General features: G+C 43.2%; 1 protein-coding gene across 3 annotated transcripts in view; it reads right to left on the reverse strand.

The window, feature by feature from the left end:
* Positions 1-20,669, reverse strand: part of LOC309383244 (sterol O-acyltransferase 2-like) — a 115,849-nt gene that overhangs the window by 36,642 nt on the left and 58,538 nt on the right. For all 3 annotated transcript variants that reach the window (XM_081935546.1, XM_081935547.1, XM_081935545.1), the window contains exons 3-15: positions 15,784-15,842; positions 14,624-14,751; positions 14,338-14,394; positions 13,707-13,814; positions 11,762-12,044; positions 10,819-10,894; positions 8,638-8,719; positions 8,406-8,451; positions 7,619-7,748; positions 5,586-5,683; positions 4,459-4,557; positions 3,923-4,058; positions 2,384-2,529 (exon numbers count right to left, since the gene is read on the reverse strand). In XM_081935546.1, coding sequence (XP_081791672.1) covers positions 2,384-2,529; positions 3,923-4,058; positions 4,459-4,557; positions 5,586-5,683; positions 7,619-7,748; positions 8,406-8,451; positions 8,638-8,719; positions 10,819-10,894; positions 11,762-12,044; positions 13,707-13,814; positions 14,338-14,394; positions 14,624-14,751; positions 15,784-15,842 — 1,448 coding nt within the window. The remainder of the gene's footprint in view (positions 1-2,383; positions 2,530-3,922; positions 4,059-4,458; positions 4,558-5,585; positions 5,684-7,618; positions 7,749-8,405; positions 8,452-8,637; positions 8,720-10,818; positions 10,895-11,761; positions 12,045-13,706; positions 13,815-14,337; positions 14,395-14,623; positions 14,752-15,783; positions 15,843-20,669) is intronic.

The raw sequence follows: 20,669 nt of genomic DNA on the forward strand, positions 1-20,669 counted from the left end.
CCCAATCAGAGCCAATATACATGGTTGGCAACACGCTGGGCATATCTGCTGCTCTCAATGGACCTTTTATTTGGTCTTTTTCCCGTTTAGGGCTCCATAAAATGAAGAGAAATGAAGTGAAAATAAAACAATAAGAACTTTGCAACATTCATATATCAATAACAGTCAGTTGCTTTTTTCACATATTGAATGCCCCCAAATACAGCTAACGTGAAATATTTTCTCTTTATTTTTTTATTGATTGGATTGAATTATTTAATGTTTTAGAGCCAAAACCAAATACATAACTAAGGCTAGGAATAGAGAATGTTGGAAAAGGAAGGAAGGAAGGAAAGAGAAGGATGACCAGTAGCAAAGTGGATGGAGTCAGTTATACTGGCTATGACTGAATCATTGGGAGACTTGAAAGAACAAGTAGGCATAGATCAACATGGAGAAGATCTATTTATGCTGTCACTAGAAATTAGAACCAACTTAATGGCACAAATTAACTGGTCAGTTGGTTGGTCAGTCTGTCAAGTTAATTAGTAAGTACATATATGTGTACAGACCAGTGACATGCAGTCAGGTGAGGCAAGTGAGGCACAGCCGCACCTCTCATCATGAAAAAAAAATAAAAATACGAGAGCTTGCTGTGAGGTTTTAGCGCGCTCAGCCTCTCAGGCGACAGCTGAGGCGAGACTGAGCTAGCTGCTGATGACTCTGCTTAACTGTTAAAAAAAGCCTCAAAAAAGCGCCCGGTACTGTGAGGCAGGACTTTTTGAGGCTTTTTAAACAGTTAAGCAGAATCAGCAGCAGCTAGCTCAGCCTCGCCTCAGAGGATGAGCTCGCTAAAGCCTCACAGCAAGCTCTCGTATGTTTTTTTTTTCTTTTCAGTCTCCTCTCCCATTAGCCCCAAAAGCCGCTTCTTGACAAAGAAGCCTAAGCAAAGGAGGGCTGGGCGGAGGAAGAGGGAACTTTCCCATCGAATGACTCACTGCCCTAGACTCGAGGCGACCCTCTCTGCAGTCCCTCTGGTCTGGCCAGACGAGAGGGACTGCAGAGAGGGTCTCTGGAGTCTAGAGCAGTGAGTCATTTGATGGGAAAGTTGCCTCTTGGAAGGAATGACCCGGCTTGGCTCCCGCTTCATCTCTCCTGCCTCATCTCTCCTGCCTTTTCGCTTCTCCGTTCAGTTGTTGGGCGGCAGATCGAAAGCGGGAGCCAAGCCGGGTTATTCCTTCCAAGAGGCAACTTTCCCACCGAATGACTCGCTGTCCTAGACTCGAGGAGACCCTCTCTGCAGTCCCTCTCGTCTGGCCAGGATGCCAGCGAGTGTTGGGCTGGAGGAAGGAGGGATGCACAGGCACACTCTCTCTCTCTCAAATGGCAAATCCGAGCAGCCGCTGCTGGGAGCCCATCACACACGTTCGGACAATGGGGGGGGGGCTTTCTTGCACACCTTCAGAAAGCTTCTGAAGGCATGCAAGAAAGCCCCCCCCCCCATTGCCCAAATGTATGTGATGGGCTCCCAACAGCGGCTGCTCGGATTTGCCATTTGTGTGTGTGTGTGTGTGTGTGTGTGTGTGTGTGTGTGTGAGAGAGAGAGAGAGAGAGAGAGAGAGAGAGAGAGGGAGAGGGAGAGAGAGAGAGTGAATCCCTCCTTCCTTCAGCCCAACTGGGCTGAAGGAAGGAGGGATACTCTCTCTCTCTCTCCCTCTCTCCCTCTCTCTCTCTCTCTCTCTCTCTCTCTCTCTCTCTCAAATGGCAAATCCGAGCAGCCGCTGTTGGGAGCCCGTCACACACGTTCGGGCAATGGGGGGGGGTCTTTCTTACACGCCTTCAGAAGCTTTCTTGGTTGGCTGGAAGGCGAAGGGAAAAAAAGTATTTTGCCATGCTGGGAAACGTCATGGCAAAAGAAGCAGCTGGTGAGGTTGCTGGGAGAGAGCCCAGGAGGAAAGGCGCGTGCGCAGAGGAGAGGAATCTAAGGCAAAAACAGCACGTGCCTCTCCCCAACGAGCTTCTTCGCCCCTCGCTGGTTTTCTCCGGTTGCTGCGTTTTGTTGGAAATCCCCCCCCTCATAAATCTGATTGTGATGACATTGGTGCCTCACCAGCCATAAATCTCACCGCACGTCACTGGTACAGACTATATCCCCTGAGCTGCTATTAGCCATTGCCAATACCAACAGAATTAGAACCAGTTCTTAGCTTTATAACAATTTTATCTGCAAGTTCCTGGTATTTCTGAATTCACCACCTTCTTTATCTTAATTTTAGCAGATGGAATATATGCCATTTTATAGGCTTGACCCTCTTGGAAGAAGAGATATTTACAATAATGCAAAATGGTATGAAGAGGGAACCCAATACTAATTCCAACTCCACAACATAAACTGTCTACTCACCTCCTTGAGTGGACAGTGGACCTGTGCAAACAACTCTTGGCAGTATAAGGAGAAAAGGATTGCCATGCCCAAACCCAGGAATATCCATATGATGGTGTTCCAGAAAGGGCCTTTTCTCTTATCATTGAGAACAAAATTAAAAAACACTAAACAGGACAAACAGAAAAAGGGTTAATTTTGTATATTCCAGCCACACTGAGCCAAGGAGATCTGTCACTTATTGATTTCTAATAACTGTTATCTATAATAGGAACATTGCTCATTAAGAAATCTAACATAATAGCAATTTCCATGTAAATTACAAGACAATATGCCCATCCCTACTTCCATGGAGGTAAAATAATTTGGGAACTAGAATTCTCAAAGCAATGCCGTTGCAGGTGAAACTCTCTGCTCCTAGAACCTAGGCTATTTTCATGTTGCTCTTTTATCTGGGTCCTGACCATGATTAAAATATCTGTTTTGGAAATGTGATTGGACTTCTGAAATAACAAAATTTTGTTTTCCAGTTATTAATTTTGTTTTTGCTCTTGCTTTTTAATTTGTAAAGCTGTTCATGTTTGAGATTATATTTTCCCTCCTGCTGGAATGAAGAATCTTAATTTTCTCATAGAAGAACCACTGTTTACTCAGTCAATGACCAGCAAGATTTGAAAAAAAAATACTACATCAAAATAAATTTCTCAAGCATGAAAAAGCAGCCTCTGTCCAAACCATACAGCACATCATCTGGGGAATTCTGGAAGCTGAAGTCAAAGTCACCAAGATTGAGAAATGTTCTGACCTAAGCTTAACAGAATCACGAAACAGACTCCTTGTTCCGAACACCTCCCCCCCCCCACATTTATTTGGCTAATGTGAATTCCTCGCATTCACATCCAGCAAAGTCCCGGATTAAGCCTTTCGAAGTTTAATTGCAACAACAGACCTTATCAGTCCTTGGACAATTGCCAGGCCGATAGCTTCCAAGCGCAAGGCTGTACAATGAAATATTGCCAAGGAGTTTCTGTGAGGCACAACTCAGATAAGTAAATCTTCACAATAATAAACAAACTAATTGAATCTTGCAAACAAACTCCCATTTTGCCCCTATTGATTCCGTATAGGAAAGGCCATTCAGTGTCCACTTGTGCCTTTATCCCAAGTTGACCCTTGTTCCTTAATATATTTTGAATAAATTTGGAGCAACTCCACCTACAAGTGGTAAAAAAAATGTATCCAAAAGGACATGAATGCATGCCAATTGGGAAGTGTGAGAACCGCAAACCAGCGAAAGGGCCGAATAGATTAGCAATAGCACTTAGACTTATATACCGCTTCATAGTGCTTTACAACCCTCTCTAAGCAGTTTACAGTCAGTCTATTTCCCCCAGCAATCTGGGTCCTTATTTTACCGACCTCGGAGGGATGGAAGGCTGAGTCAACCTTCAGCCGCTCAGAATTCAACAGGAGCAATCCATGTCACATTATTTTTTAATGGGCCTTGCTTGAATCCTCTGAGGGATGGTTTATTAGTCCATTTCCTGAGGCAGTACTAACCTCCAGTCATGGCAAAAAGCACAAACAGGACCGGAAAGAAGAAGCCAAAAGCCAAAGTGAAGAGGTATTCATGGATAACCGCTGACACAAGGAAGACCATGAGCATAGCTCCAGCTCGGGCTCTCCCTCCAATCAGCTGGAAGAGAAGGAGCACAAGTGAATTATAGACCTCATCTTGGTGTTCACCAATAAGCAATGAAAATACGAATAGAGAAATTACACAGAGAAGGTGTACTTTATGGAGCACTATAGGGTGGGTTTGGTAAGCTTGTCAGCCCTTTCAGGTAGTCCAGACAGTAAACCAATAATAGTACTTTTATTGCAAAGTTACAGAAATAGAATCTTGCAAGGCTGAAAGCGCTTCCCCCATTCCTGACTTTTATTTTCTGAACCACAAGGCAGAATCCCTCCTGAGATGTCATTTTACCCCCAGTCCTGCTCTGAGCTGAGACATCTCCATTTGACCATTGCCCTGATTTAAGTTCTTCCTCCTGCCCCCAAAGACTATTCTCACAGCCCATTACGCCCTTACCTACCCACAGAAAATCTTGATAAATATAGCAGTACAGCCAATCGTGTACAATCCCATTCCATGACCTAAAATATGCCGAGAATGATGTGGAATTCCACCAGTCCTAGACAGGGAGAATGAAATAAAGAGCATGAAAAACACAGAAATGCTAGGCTTGAAACTGGAACACCACTGTACTTTGGCAAGGAAAGAGACAATCCACTCTAGATTGACTGTGTACAGGTAGTCCTTGAGTTACAAGGGCAGTCGGGATTAGAATTTCCATCACTAAATCAGTGGGGAAACCAGTGGGAATTTGCAACTAACAACCAGGCCTCTTATAGTCCCTAAACATACATGTTTCTATAGGTGGTCTTCATTTAGTGACCACAATTGGGAGCAGTAACAAAGTTGTGTTATTTATTTGCCTAATTTATTGTTGAATTTACAGAGCTGCCTATCTCACCTAAAGTGACTGCGGTGCCATACGATAAAAGCAAAAATTAAAATATTTTACAAGCCCATTGAAACAATTAGTACGGAAAATACATGCTTGCAATCTTAGTTCTACTTTCCTTCACTTTACAGACCTGCAGAGATTGTAAATATGAGGATTGATCATAACTTTATCATCATAGTTGTAAGTACACCCAGTTGCTAAATGAGGGACCACCTGTATTGATTACTTTGATTACAAGCAATCGGATAGTTCAGTGTCAGTTTCTTCAGTACAGTTGTTTAGGCAAGTTGAAATTTGCTTTTCTTTCAGAGCCATAACCTCTCAGAACTCTTTCCAATTTTTTTCAAACTGTTCTTCATGGCCAATGGACCATTCAAGTACGTATATCCATGAGATGCAGAAATGGACAGACTGACATTAAAGATAAAAGAAGAAGAAGATAAAGAGTATTTTTGAACATGGGAAATGTTTTATAAAAGATTGGATAACAGACGTAGAAATTAGGAGCTGGAAAAGTATTATTATGTATGCAAATTGACCCAGTCAATACACTGTTCACAAAGCTCTTTTGTATGTTAAATGAAAATGTATAAATAAACTGTTAAAAATAGTATATCCATGAGGAATGAAATCCAGACTTCCCATATCTTTCTTGTCATCCCCCCCCCCCCCCCGCTCCCTCATGTCATCACCTTGTAGAAAGAACGGTCCGCAAAGCGCAGGATCTCAGCAAATATGTTTTGCCAGCAGTCCTGGAAGAAATAGAAGACCACGAATAGAAATGATATCCCTGAATGAGAGAGGCAAAGAAATGCATTAATTCTTCCCACTTTCGGGAGAGGGAAGAGGTTAAAAACTCAATTATTGTTACAGATTTAGGACAGACAATTGCAAATCAGGTTAGACTTTTAGGCTAATATCCTAATGGAATGTCTATAGAGATTCTTAATCATCCAGGTCATCATTGTCCCAAAGGTCTTTACAAAAGGCAACTTGACTTTCTGGGTTTTTTTCCTTGAAAATGTTTCACTTCTCATTGAAGAAGCTTCTTCAGTTCTGAAAATGAACTAAGAAGCTTCTTGAATGAGAAATAAAGCTTTCACAGAAAACCCCCCAGGAAAGTCCAACTGTCTTTTTAAAAGTACTTTGGGGATATCCAAGTGGAAGAAAAGCAGAATGGCTTGACTATGTTATTGTTTAGTTCCCATTGTTAGGAATTACCTTGTTTAGTGTCATTTGCAGTCATGATGGTGATCTACTTTTGCAACCAACCCTACATTTATAACCTTCAAAGGTTTGTAAAACTAAAGAAAGCTGAAGTAATCTCACACACAGTTATGGTATTACTTAGCAACCACTTTACTTTCAAGTTGCTGGTTCCAACTGTGGTCACTCAACAAGGATTAAAGTAGCATGGCACTGTAAGACTTGAGAAGATCACTTTTAGTGTGATATACCTGTTTTTAAATAAGGCTGCAGCCTACATTGTCTAAGATTTAGACACCTGCAAATTGATGTGTGAGTCCACCATTATTATTGGTGGTGGTGGTCACAACAACAGATTTTTGACTGTTTTTATGACCCTTTTGTTGAGTCCAAGGGATAGGCAGATGTTAGCATTTGAGGGTGCTAAAGGTTTTGTTGTAGGATATAAGTTGCTCCATGCAAAGCTGGCTTTTGCAATTGACTGACAGTGGTTTTGTCAACGTGGATGGTGTTCAAGTTGAACTCCAAGGAAGGATGATGGATTTGGGCAATGTTCAAAAGGAGATTTTACAGTAACCTTCCCCTGCCACACCCACTAAGCCACACCCACCAAGCCACACCCACAGAACTGCTAGTAAACATTTTTGCATCCCACCATAGATGACACTTGGAGAATAATTAAGGCAAAAGCAGAAGAAAAGAGTAAATATCTATGGGTTGCGAAAGCGCTTTTAGAGGAAACAGAATCATTCAACAATGAATTCATAAAGACTTCTTTGCTTGACTTTTGATCTATTTCACATCCTTTATCATGAATAAAACCAGCAGCCTGCCAGACCTACATCATCATTTTCTTTAGCAGTTACATAAAGGCCAAAATCATAAATATTTTGGGTTGTTGTATGAAGTAACTATTTATCTATTAAATATATATGCTGCGCATCTTGTTATCTAAAACAATTCTGGATGGCTGTGTATTCACCCCACCGCCATTTTACAACTTTTCCCACCAGTATTTATGGCATGAATTTTGATCATGTGACCATGGGGATGCTGCAATGATCGTACATGTGAAAAACTTTTATAGGTCACTTTTTTCAGTTCTGTCGAAGGTCACTAAACAAATGGTTGTATGTTGAGAACTACCTGTAGTATGTCTCTCTTCACTTTCTCTCAAGTGTGATAAATTTTATATTTTAAATTTTAAATTCTGGGGTATTTTAATTGGTTTTAATTACTAGCTAATTACATGTTCATTGTACAGACTTTGTTTAATTTGTCTCTCTGTGATTTTGTACTTCCGTTGTTTATAGTGCACTTTATTCCTGTCTGTACACCGCCCTGAGTCCCCTTGGGGAGAGGGGGCGGTTTATAAATCGAATAAATGAAATGAAATGAAATCAGCCTGATTGTGTTTGAGGCTCTCCTGTTTCTTCTACAGGATGAGGTCAAATCCCACTTCCATAGCATTACTGCTTAATCCCATTAAACAAATGAAATCACAATTGTTTCCACATACCGGGTATAACTGAATCAAAGATGGAGAGCAGCAGGATTTTGATGGTGAAGGGCTGCTTATGCATGTTGCCGAAGTTAGGGATGAAATAGTATTTCAGAATGAAATTCACAAAATATATACCAGCCAAGAACTGTGGAACAGAGAGAAAAAAACTCTACCTTAGTGACCTACTGGCATCTCAATGTTGTTCTGGCAAAGAATACAGGTTGTCAGCTCTCAACTATGACTAAGAGAAACCTTCTTATGGTCTATGATTTCAGAAGCTGGATTTGGATGCCATTTTAATATCCTAAAATGCTCAAATGCTGTTCTCCTGTACACCAGCCCCTCTTCTGTTTAATTTTAGTCTATCTGGCATAGATTTATGCACTACACTCTTCCTGAGTGGTTCTAAATTCCACCAACTCTGCTCTCTTCCAAACCCATTTTTCCTTTTCTTTTCCTATGGGAGATATTTGAAAATATGTACATTGTGTCTAAAGTTTTAAATTGAACATCTCTTAGGAAAGTGAACTGATTTGCATCAAGTATGTCGCAGGAGAAGTGTTATAAATCATTCAGTCAAGGCTAGAGAAATGTGAGAAATTTAAATGGTGGCCTTTTGTCATCCAGGGCTTTTTAAAATAGCATTATTGCTATTTACTCCCTTGGCCAGCTCAGACACTTTAAGGTTACCAGTCTAGCTAAGTCTTGTGGGAACATCCAATAGTCCCCAAGCACATTTCTAATCCACAGGGAGGCCAGATAAAACCATCCAGTCAATGGAAACTTAATGTGCCTCTCTCACCTCAACCAGTTTTTGGATGACGTAACTCCAGCGGATGTATGGATCTCTATAAGGAAAGGAACAGGGATTGAGTTGAGATATAACAGAGTAGTTCCCTTTTCTTGGAAAATACAATGGTTACAAGGTTGCTCTGGGGGCACGGGCTGTATCTCCTGAAGCCCATTTTGCCCATTCTTTTTCTCATAGAGCTGAGAAACCAGGGAGCCCAAAAACACGATATGCAAGGAGTTACCTTGGATAGCTCTTTCGGTAGATCAAAGTAGGGCAGAAGAGAAAATATAAGTAGGTTGAGAATTCAGGACAGCTTATCTTCCCTGGAGTGGGGGGGGGGGGGGAAGAAGCAAAGGAATGGTTGAAAGTACATAGAGAAACAGCAGTTTGTACGCTGAAGAAATAGTTGCCCTGGAGCTTCCCTGTTGCTCAAGGGCAGGCATCTCCTCTCTGCATAGCATTTTAGCAGGAAGAATGCAAAGCTTTATGTGTACATGACGATAGCCAGTGACGTGCAGTCAGGTGAGGCAAGTGAGGCACAGCCGCACCTCTCATCATGAAAAGAAAAAAAAAACATAGGAGAGCTTGCTGTGAGGTTTTAGCGCGCTCAGCCTCTCAGGCGACAGCTGAGGCGAGACTGAGCTAGCTGCTGATGACTCTGCTTAACTGTTAAAAAAAGCCTCAAAAAAGCGCCTGGTACTGTGAGGCTTTTTAAACAGTTAAGCAGAATCAGCAGGCGGGCTCCCAACAGTGGCTGCTCGGATTTGCCATTTGTGTGTGTGTGTGTGTGTGTGTGTGTGTGTGTGTGTGTGTGTGAGAGAGAGAGAGAGAGAGAGAGAGAGAGAGAGAGAGAGAGAGAGTGTTGGGCTGAAGGAAGGAGGAATACACACACACACAACCTCTCTCTCTCAAATGGCAAATCCGAGCAGCCGCTGCTGGGAGCCCATCACACACATTTGGCCAATGGGGGGGGGCTTTCTTGCACGCCTTCAGAAAGCTTCTGAAGGCATGCAAGAAAGCCCCCCCCCCCATTGCCCGAATGTATGTGATGGGCTACCAACAGCAGCTGCTTGGATTTGCCATTTGTGTTCGTGTGTGTGTGTGTGTGTGTGTGTGTGTGAGAGAGAGAGAGAGAGAGAGAGAGAGAGAGAGAGAGAGAGAGAGTGAATCCCTCCTTCCTTCAGCCCAACTGGGCTGAAGGAAGGAGGGACACACACACATACTCTCTCTCTCTCTCTCTCTCTCTCTCTCTCAAATGGCAAATCCGAGCAGCCACTGTTGGGAGCCTGTCACACACGTTCGGGCAATGGGGGGGGGGCTTTCTTGCACGCCTTCAGAAGCTTTCTTGGTTGGCTGGAAGGCGAAGGGAAAAAAAGTATTTTGCCATGCTGGGAAACATCATGGCAAAAGAAGCAGCTGGTGAGGTTGCTGGGAGAGAGCCCAGGAGGAAAGGTGCGTGCGCAGAGGAGAGGAATCTAAGGCAAAAACAGCACGTGCCTCTCCCCGACGAGCTTCTTCGCCCCTCGCTGCTTTTCTCCGGTTGCTGCGTTTTGTTGGAAATCCCCCCCCCTCATAAATCTGATTGTGATGACATTGGTGCCTCACCAGCCATAAATCTCACCGCACGTCACTGACGATAGCAATAGCAATAGCAGTTAGTCTTACAGTATATACAGCTTCATAAAGCTTTACAGCCCTCTACAAATGGTTTACAGAGTCAGCATATTGTCCCCAACAATCTGGGTCCTCATTTTACTAGCCGTGGAAGGGTGGAAGATCAACCTTGAGCTGTGAGAATCAAATGTCTAGCAGTCGGCACAATCTGTCTGCAATGCTGCATTTTAAACACTGTGCCACCACAGCTCTTCTTATTAGGATATTTCTTATATACAAAAAGTAGCTTATGATACATCTTGTGTACAAAAAGTAGTTAAAGTGTGATACAGAATGCAGAATTCAGTTTTCTGAAAATCTGCCTCCATTGGTATACAAAAGCAACAAACAAGGAATTCCATGTGTTCACAAGGATTGATCACCTATGTACTGCAGTTCTTCCTGCAAAATAAAAGCTGGCAAATAGGAGAAATTGTGATTTGTGAGGAATTTGGAGAAATGTACTGACCCAGGCAAGTGGTTTCCTTTGCTTTGCATCCATATTACTTTTCTTAGAATTTTGCAACACTTAAAATCTACTTACAACATCTACTATACCCAGTCACTGCCAGGCAAATGGAAAGTGTAATCCAATAGTTCCATAGGTTGAGTAAGTCTGTGATAACAATTAGCATGTGGAGGCTAAAAGTTACATGATTATCTTATGCTACAACTCAGATGCTGCAATTGGTGGAAAATCAGTTTGGGGACTATGAGGGTGACTTTTAGTTATCATAATCAGCACTAAAAGCCTCCAAGTCAAACTCACCAATTTGGTTCCTGGCATGGAGAAGAGGAGGCATAGATTCTCGTAGAAATGAGTAGCTTTTCATCAGGAACCGGATCTATGGCACAGAGGGAAATGAGCAAGGAAACAGCGTGAAGTTGAGTTATGTTATTCCCATGTTCCCATGGTGGATCTTATGGATCCAATGGTGCTCCAGACTCTTGTCTGTCTAGACTTTTCAGACAGAAATAGCCCCTGCTTACTCACTTGGCTAACTGTCAGTTATACTATCTTCTGCTCAACATCTTGCTTGAATGAAATCTGCTTATCTTCCAGCTAGCAAGAAGAATATATATTTGAGGCCATGGGAAGTGCTACTGTAGCCATTTAAACATGACATATAAATGACGATGTCTGCTAAGGACCATAACTTCTGCCACAAGACTTTTTAAAAATGTACTGTATATCTTTTTCAGGGCAATGTATAGTGAAGTATATATCTTTAACCTGGCCTACCATTAATGACTCTATTTGGGGTTTGTCCAGGCCATTCAGAGGATACCAGCAGGGGTGGGATTCAAATAATTTAAAAACCGGTTCTCCACCCTAATGATTTCTTCCAACAACCAGTTCACCAAACTGCTCAGAAAGTTAACAACTATTCTCCCAAAGTGGTTCGAACTGGCTGAATCCCACCACTGGGTGTCAGACAGGAGAAAGCTATCTTAAAACTGGAGTGAGGTTGGCATGTCTTCTCTGTACAATGGCAAATATATGGCCTGTGTATGGAAGTATACATTTATGCTACAGGGGGCCATTCTAGCGCTTGCTATTATCTATGCTTTCCACACTGAGATGTCTGGAGCAACCAGAATTCCTTCCTAAGTCCAACCTCACTTCAAACATCAACCTTAGCTTCTCCCATTTCTGTTTAAGAACTCCTTTCCCCTGTACCCACTTTCTTTGTGCTGCCCCAGGGCCATACCTGCTCAAAGAGGACAATGAAACGAGAGGCAATTCCCAAATTACAGTAGACAGCAATATAGACGGGGAAGAATCCCAGCACTGCAGCATGGCAGAGCAGCACAAGAAACACCAAGGTGACCGTCAAGAGGTTGGGGAACCTGGTCATCTTCAAGCAGCCTGACCACATTTGCAGGGCCTGATAGGGCACAAATAAGGTGTAGAGGAACATGCAGAGCCAGGCCAAGAGTGCTGTGGGCAGCTGTCGAAAGCCAATGATAAGGAGCTCCAAATCCAAAACAAGACTGTGGAAGACAAAGAAGAAAAAGTATTCTAAGGATGCTGCCCCAAAAGATGAGGATGTTTCAAATGAAATAAGCAGTTTCTCTGCGTTATCCCCAATATTCAGTGGCATGACTGATGAAAAGTGAAGGGGATTTGGTCCTGCTATTTTGAGGAAGGAAACTCATGAAAGTTCCCAGGAACTCTTCAAAATAGTCAGAACAGAGTTAGAATGAAGGACAACCCACCTCCAACTGAAAAATTACGATCAGTCACCCTCATTTTGTTTCATAGTCTTTGTTTCATAACAAAATTAATTAGTCAGTAGATGGCAGTGTTTAGTTAGCATCTATGGTTATAATCTATGATTCCTTTATGTTCTGTTGTTTCCTGCAACAGTTGTGACAGTTGAAACCAATTAGCAGCAAGGCCCATAGTGACTGTACATTGTACACTTTATTTGATCTGTATGGCTACATAACCATCCTCTGCTACCAATCTGTATGGCTCTATAATAACCATCTACCATTTCTATAGAATAAAACAGGACCTCTAACAATGCTTCAGCTTCTACAGAACTGCTGATGATTTCAAGGATTTGCCTATCATGGACATTTCCTTCTCCTTCTTTTCCTTTGATGAATTATTTCATTAGTAGGCTTCTCAATTAAAAAATAGCCCATGGCAGCATACAACATTAAAAACAAACAAACATTAGAATGAGCAGAATGGGCAAAAGGCTGGAATAATGCCAGAACCAGATTTTTCATAGGCAGATGGAGACTTCCCATGAATGAAGGCAAAAATATGTCTCCCAGGATAATGTTGGGGGAGTCAATCAGGGTCAATTGCCGGGACTGGAGGTTTGATCTTCCAAGTTTCAGACTCGTACTGGAGCTCATCCTCAGGGAACGTCTCTCTCACAAGAATGAATGTTTGATTTTTTTTCATAACCCATCCTCCCTGAAAGGATTAGTTTCCTTCATTTAATACTTACACTATTCCTATTTTCTATATTTTCTCATTCCTCTTTAATAGTAAATTTAGCCTGATTTTCTTTAAAGTCAGTCAGTCTGTTAATCAATTTATTTATTGTTTTGATCACTGGTCAAATGGAATGGAATATAGTACAAATACAAATCATGACAACAAATGGCAGATGCATACAATGTGACACAACACATATGCTCAGCCATGAACATGTCCACAGAAAGATCCAAAAGGTAACAAGATTCATTCAGAAGGAGGGTACAAAAAGTGTATCTGTGTAACTAGGTGACTAGCATAGAGGAGAGTGTTTGGATGTGTAGCAAAGGTGGCACCAATGGAGGCATTCCTCACTTAGGCTTAATCTTTAGGTGGGCATAGGAAGGTCCCAAGTGTTACTGTTTAACAGGAGCACAAAGACAAGGAGAAGAACAAATTCCATTTTCTTTTCAGCTAGTAGATGAACAGTGACAAGTGGGAGGAGATGTAGCAGGGTCAAGATGCCTGCAGGCCCCCAAGGATGTTAAACTTTGGATGGAAAGTTTAAGTCTAAGTTTAAAGATTAGGTAAATGTGCTTTTAGGATTACGACTGTGGTTCTTAGCACAAAACAAATAGCATCATATCCCCACTCTTTCCCTAGAATTAGCATATATCAGAGGACAGCCTTTCTATCTTGCCCCCTTTTCTGAATCATACCGTTCTTCATCAATGAAATCCATAGTGATTTGTTTGAGGACAAAGATACAGAGCATGGCCACAAATATGTGATGGATTGTGCGGAAATGTTCCACCTCCAGTAACGTGCTGTAAAAGAGAGACAAGTTGCCAGCATGTAAGTAATAGAAGTTGAGAGAGATGAGTACCTGGAGATCATTGGACAAAACCTGGAAATCAAAGATTTTCATTTGCTCTTCTTGTAGTTTCACTTGTACAAAAGAAATAACATTTAAATGGCAGGAGGAGGGGAGGATGTTCCATCTCTACATTTAGAGATGTAGTCTCTCAGGTAGTCCTCAACATATGACCACAATTGAGCCCTTGGACCAAGCAGGAATCTCACTCCTGCTGAGACTACAAACAGCCTTATTCTAATATGCTAGTAATATCCCTTTGTACTATCGTGCTTATCAACCTAATCCTTTCAAAAATACTTTCTTTTGTTTGCCATCTGCAGTATCTACTTTTTTATACTCTTCTTCATCAACAGTGGAATATCAGCTTTATTTGCCCAAGGCCACGTTTAGAACCTGAGGCCTTAGAGAGCCGGCTACTTTGCACATTCTCCCTCTGACTAAGTCTTGTTCACACCATAGCCAGGCATACTTACTCAAACAAGGACCGTTGAGGGACAAAGACTTTCTTCTTCAGTAGCTGACCCTTCTCTCTGCAAGATAAGATTTCAAATCAGGTAATATTTAATATATCTCTCAAAACCCTTCTCACCACTGAGAAGTGGGGTAAAGGTAAGAGTCCCTGAGGATTTTACTCCACAGTCAGTGATGACTCTTGGAGGTGGTGCTCATCTCTGTTTCAAGGCCATTGAGCCAGCACTGCCTGATGACTCTATTTTCCCCATCCCTGTTCCAAAATTAATTACAAGGAACCACTTCCACCTGCTTTCCTGCTTTACTGGGACAACACTCAATTGCTGCGGTCTGGAATGAGCTGCTTCTTCCAAGGTCTTGTCTAAGAGATCACTCAGCTGATTGTGTATCTCTTCTAGTACCTTCGCCTTCATTACCTACCAACAAAACAGAGGGAATTTAATGATGCCCAGGCCTGTCATAGATTCCTAGAATACATTTAGGTGATGGACACTGTCAGGGAATTGTACAGATGATGTCCAAATGGAGTCAGAGATTCTAACACTGAACTTTCAGTTTTATATAACTAAATATATTCATAGAAGGAACATCATGAGGTAAATTGCAGAGAGCACACAGCAACTAATCACAACTTTGATTGCCTCATGCAGTAGCCAGCTCTTCTCAACTAATTAGCTATAACTGTGTGTTCTTACTCATTGTCTGGGTGCTTCCCTTCTTTGATCTGTTACAGAAGCAACCTTGCCCAGAAAGCCTAATAAACATACAGGACCTAATTCTCTATGACAAGGATAGAGACCATGGGATTGTGGAGCCAGCCATTTTGGACAATAGAACGTGTTTTGTCCTCCTTTCATTGTAAAAAAGTTGGTCACCTTAATAGAATCAAGGGTGAGCTTCAAAAATTTTAGCAAGGGGTTCTCTGCCCAGTTGCTGGGTGGGAGTGACCATGGTGGGCATGGCCTAGTCAGCCTCCTGCACTACTGGGGGGGGGGGTTGTTTTTGCCCTCCCCGGGCTCTGGAGGCTTTCCTCGATCCACCAGAAGGGTGAAAATGGCCTCCTCAGTCTCCGGAGGCCCTCTGGAGGCCAGAAACGGGGCTGTTTCCGGCCTTTCCGAACTTCCAATAGGCCCGTTTTTCACTTTCCCTGAGCCTCCACGCGTGCCCTGCACTTAGCTGCATCCAAAACAGGCCACATGGGGACTCCTGAGAGGGGCGATGAGGGGTGGACGGGCCAGCCAGGAGTGGGATTTGTGGGTTCTCTGAACTACACAGAATTTTAGCTAGAGGTTCTCCTGAACTTCTGCAAACCCCCCAGCAGCCCATCCCTGCATAGAATTGACCATTTTCATTACTCTTGATAATTTAGCATTTAGGGATAATATTTGTTCCTCTAGTGCTAATATCGTCCTGCTTTTATTATTACCTATTGTAATATCTAATATTACCTCCAGGTGTCTCTTCCATTGGACGTGGGCATTAATTTTCTCCAGGTGTTCAGCTTCTGCTAGAGAATTAGAAAGAGCTTCACTTTAAAAGCATGATTTCACATTGGGCGAATGGAGAAAGTCGGTTCATTGCTTCGATTAGACAGAAATCTTCCCTTTGTACAGATTTTTTTTTCTAAATGGCTACTCGAAATTTCAAGCATTTGTTTCCCCACTCTTCCCATTTTCTTTCCTTTGGAATAGATAAAGCAGTCCAAAAAGATCTCTAACAGGTTTCTGAAGTATTTTATATGGCATGCTTTTATTCAGTTTTGTAGCTTTTTTAAAACAGATTTCCACACTATAGTAACCTCTTTTAACCAGCAGATCAGGAAGTCTATGTTTATCCTACAATTCTATTTTGCTTAATTATTACATAAAACAACATAAGACATTATTATATAGTTCTAGTAGATATGGAGGAAGGAATATTTTCAGTACCTGTGACAAATATTAGAGTTTAGTACAAGTAGTCCTCAACTTACAACCATTCATTTAGTGACTGTTTGAAGTTACAATGAGACTGAAAAAAGGGACCCATGACCATTTTTCACACTTACAACCATTGCAGCATCCCCATGGCATGGGATTAAAGTTTGGACATATAGCAACTGGCATGTATTTGCAGTGTACCGGGGTGATTAGATCCCCTTTTGCAACCCTCTGACAAGCAAAGTCGATGGGGAAGACAGATTCACTTAACAAGAGTGTTACTAACAATTGCAGTGATTCACTTAACATTGGCAAGAAAGGTAATAAAATGGGACAAAACTTACTTAACAACTATTTTGCTTAGCAATGGAAATTTTGGGTTCAATTGTGATCATACTTTGAGGACTATCTGTATATAAACTAATATGAAAAGGGGCTTGAAGCAAAATGCTAACTTAAATCAAAGAAGAATGATAGGAAACTGTATTTGTTAATTGGGAAATACCTGATCTCAAATTCAATGTTAATTATATAAATGTGCAATTCTGAGTAACCCTTTTAGAATGGGTCCAAGAAAATGTACACCAAAAATTGGCTCTAACAGCGATTAAAAAGGAGCTGATGAAAAATTTGAAATGTTTTCTTTGTAACTAGTCAACTAATTAAGGTGTTCCTTGTTTCTCTTCAACTAAATGCTTGCATTGTTTTGTCTTTGAAGACTGAACAAAAAATAAAGGCCCACCTGCTCTTCATGCAAAACTCTTTTTTGTCATAATTTTCCATATTATTTCTTACTGATGTGTGAATCAATCATTATCGGATGCTTTCCTCTCTGCCCCACTTCATAGATTGCTGTCAGGCCCAAAACCAAGAATGACATGCAGTGATTTTTCCCAGCTGAGTTCTTTATTATTTCAGACCTATAGACAGAATCTTGCCAAACCCTGGACTCTTCTATCTGCATCTACAATACACTATTAGGGAAAGGCTGTTTTTTTCTCCTGTGCGCTGCTTGGAGAGTCCAAGCATGGGTTAACACAGCCTATCTACCCAAGGACTGAGTTGATTTTTCCCCTGGTCATGCCTCCGTTGCCTCCCTAAGTCCAGTTTTAAAAACTCAGTCCGCACGATAGGACTTGTTTCAGGGAGCTCTCAGTCTTTGGACAGATAGGCTGGGTTCTCCAGGAGAAAGTTGTTAGAATAGTATCTAGAATAGAATTATTAGGATTTTCCCCTTATTTTCCTTACTGTGTTTTTCAGTTTTGTTTTGAGGATTTGTACTTTGAGGCTGTATTCTGAGGTAACGGAGGAGCCCCACCTGCTGCGTTCGCTCTCGGCAGGTGGAACAGCTGAGGCCACTGGTCCGGCGGATACCGGCGAGTGCGGGGACAGTTGAGGCTTCAGCGCGTCCTCGGCTGCTCTTCAGGGAGATTTTGGAGAGGTTTTCTCCCAGCAGTGTCTCTACGAGCTCCAGAGGTCGTGGCGGCCATTTTGGAAGCAATACTTTGGCGCGCTTTCCAACGGCTGCATATTAGGCGCCAGCTACATTCCTGGCCGCTCAAAAAGCATGCGAAGGTCACGGCGGCCATCTTTTTGGGCCATTTCGGCAGCAGACAGCAGGGAAGAAACAGCAGCTCTCTGCGCCTCTCTGCCTCAGCGCAGATCGCCGCCAGGGGTTGCGAAGGACTGTCCGGGGCGCCGGCAGAACCTGAGCCCCCCCCCCCTTATCAGCAACCTTCGGCCCGAAGGGGTGGCAGTGGAGTGTCCTGGTGCCTTTTGCCAGCCTCCAGAACTATTCAGATCTGCAGACGCTTTGGAGCCGGTTGGCCAGCTTCCAGCGCCCTTCTCCTGCGGCTGATTCATTCTCCACCTGAACAAACCATCCACAGCATGGCATATGAAGGTTTGGAGCAGAGGGAGGAGCTGGCAGGGCCATCTGCAAAGCACAATAGGCCAGATCCCTCAGGCCAGGGGAGAAAGGGTAATAAGGGAGCAGGGAGCAAGTCTTCCCACAGTTCCTCTGGGAACAAAGGCCCTAAACACCAGGGAGACAAGAAGCAGGAGGGCCCTAAGGAAAGGCCTGGTAAAGCCCAGGCCCCTCCTCCTCAGGCCTGTGAGGCTGGACCAAGGTCCCCACTGCCCAGACATGAGAGAGAGGAGTCTCTCTAACCAAGGGGATCAGTCACCCTATATCAGTGGTAGGGATTCCCTGTCTGACTCCCCTGCAGCCTCCTGGGTTACCCAGACTCTCCTAGTTCTTCAGTGAGGGAGGAGTTGGAATCTTTTCATGGCTGTCCCCACGTGGAGGACTCCATGGCTCCCAGTCGAGCTGATAGAGGCTGAGCCCCTTCTAGGCCTAGGCCTGTAGAGGACAAAGGCCCTGCTCTCTCAGCCGAGATGAGGGAGGTTATTGCTCAGGCTATTTCCCAGGGAGTGGTTAAAGCCATGCGCCAAAAAGAAGGTAAAAGTGGCAAGGCCCATAGAACTACTCGTCCCCAGGTAGAGAGTAGGAACCACGACGTTGAATCCCCAGGCACATCTGTTACCACAGAGGTATCTGTGTCGAAGAGGAGGCTGCAGATGAGTTTGAATTATCAGAGGATGAAGACATGCCTCCCGATAAGCCGGCATTCATTGGCCTCTTCAAGCCTTCATTGTTTAAAGCTATCTTACACAAGGCCAGGGCCTCTACGGAGCTCGGGGCCAAACCTAAGGACAAGGCCATTCCCTCCACTTCCCAGGACCATAAGGTAGGAGACTACCCCAGACCCGGAACTTATCCCGGTACCTGACTTGTTCATGGACGTGGTGCAGCACCAATGGGTGCAGCCAGGGACCCTGGCCAACCCCAGTGGGGCACACAAAACCTTGTACCCTCTGGAACCTAAATTGGAGGATGTATTGAAGTTGCCCGAGGTGGATGCCCCAGTGGTCTCGCTGACCTCCACCTCTACTCTTCCGGCAGACCTGTTAGAAGGCCTTAAGGCAGAGGACAAAAGGCCTGAAAAGGCCTGTCATAAAACGCAACAGGCTGCCGCCTGGACGATTAAGGCCTCCACCTCCGCCTCATTTTTTAGAAGGGCATCCTTGCTCTGGCTGCACCAGCTGAGATCCAAGCCTCCTTTGGAAGCGTCTCATTGGTGGCATGACCTAAATAAGATCATCACAGCCATGGAATATGCAGCAAATGCTTCCCTTAATGCAGCGAAGTTCGCTTCCAGGGTGCTAGCTTCCAACGTGACTTCACGACGCCTGCTGTGGCTTTGGCACTGGCAGGCGGACGTGAAGGCCAAGTGGAAGCTGGCTTCAGCCCCATTCAAGGGGGGGGGGCTTCTCTTTGGGGAATCCCTAGAAAAATTCTTCATTGAGACGAAGGATAAACATAAGATCCTTCCCTCTACCTTCAAAAAGAATAAAAAGGACTTCCGGTTGTTTCACGAACGTCGCGGGCAGGCTTTTTCTGAGCTTGTCGAATCAATAAACTGTAGAAGTGTTTTTTTAAGATCGTTAACGCCTTGGACACTCCTAAATCCTTAGGAATTTAGGAGGGAGAGATACAGCTGTCGGGTAGAGCCACTTGTGTAGCCCCCCAGAAGGATTTATAGCCTTTGGGGTGCGGGCAAGGAGAGCCCCCCTTTGCAGCTGTTGCACGCTCCGGTCTTTTGAGATCCTCCGCTGATTTAGTGGAGCAAGACGTCGGGAACAGCTTTTAACAACCGAGCAACCCAAGAAGGAAAACATTTGGAAGTATTTTAAGTTTTAAGTTTGAAAGTTTTTTAAAAGAACGCTATTGCTGAATTTGAAAGGCGTGGGCTTAGAACAAAGGATTTAAAATGGCGTTAATTTATAGTTGAAAACCTAAAGAAAACGAAAGCTAATTGTTTGCTGACAGCCAGGGCCGTAAAAGCAGTAAAGGTGGAACGGCTGAAATAACTATTAACAACTCCTAAGTCAGTTTATATAACCTGACCTACTTGGAAAAGTATTTTGTGAGAAAGTTGGGAAGAAGTGTCCTCCTTTTTTCTGTTAAATATGGCAACGGAACAAGGGGTGGTTCCCTCAGCCGCTACAATGAATCTCCAGGACTTGAAGGACTTTATAGGCAAAGAAATTAAAGAGGTTAAACAAATGGTCCAGGACACTATAAAAAGGTCTGACCAGATTGATAAAAATATGCAAGCTATAGCGACGGGATTGTCAGAGGTGGTTCTCAAGGTGGATAGCAAGGTGGAGAAATTAGCCGTGGATCTGGAAACCAAAACGAAAGAAACGGATTTGAAATTTGTGGAAATGGAGGGGGATATGCAAAGGATGGATAATGAGATTACTATGATACAATTTAGATCTATGGAGTTCGCTATCAGACTCAGAGGCTTAAGAGAAAATCCTAGAGAGGACTTAAGAAAAGTTTGTGC

Source organism: Natrix helvetica, assembly GCF_964273705.1.
Source record: "Natrix helvetica genome assembly, chromosome: 1".
In the NCBI taxonomy this organism is placed as follows: domain Eukaryota; kingdom Metazoa; phylum Chordata; class Lepidosauria; order Squamata; family Natricidae; genus Natrix; species Natrix helvetica.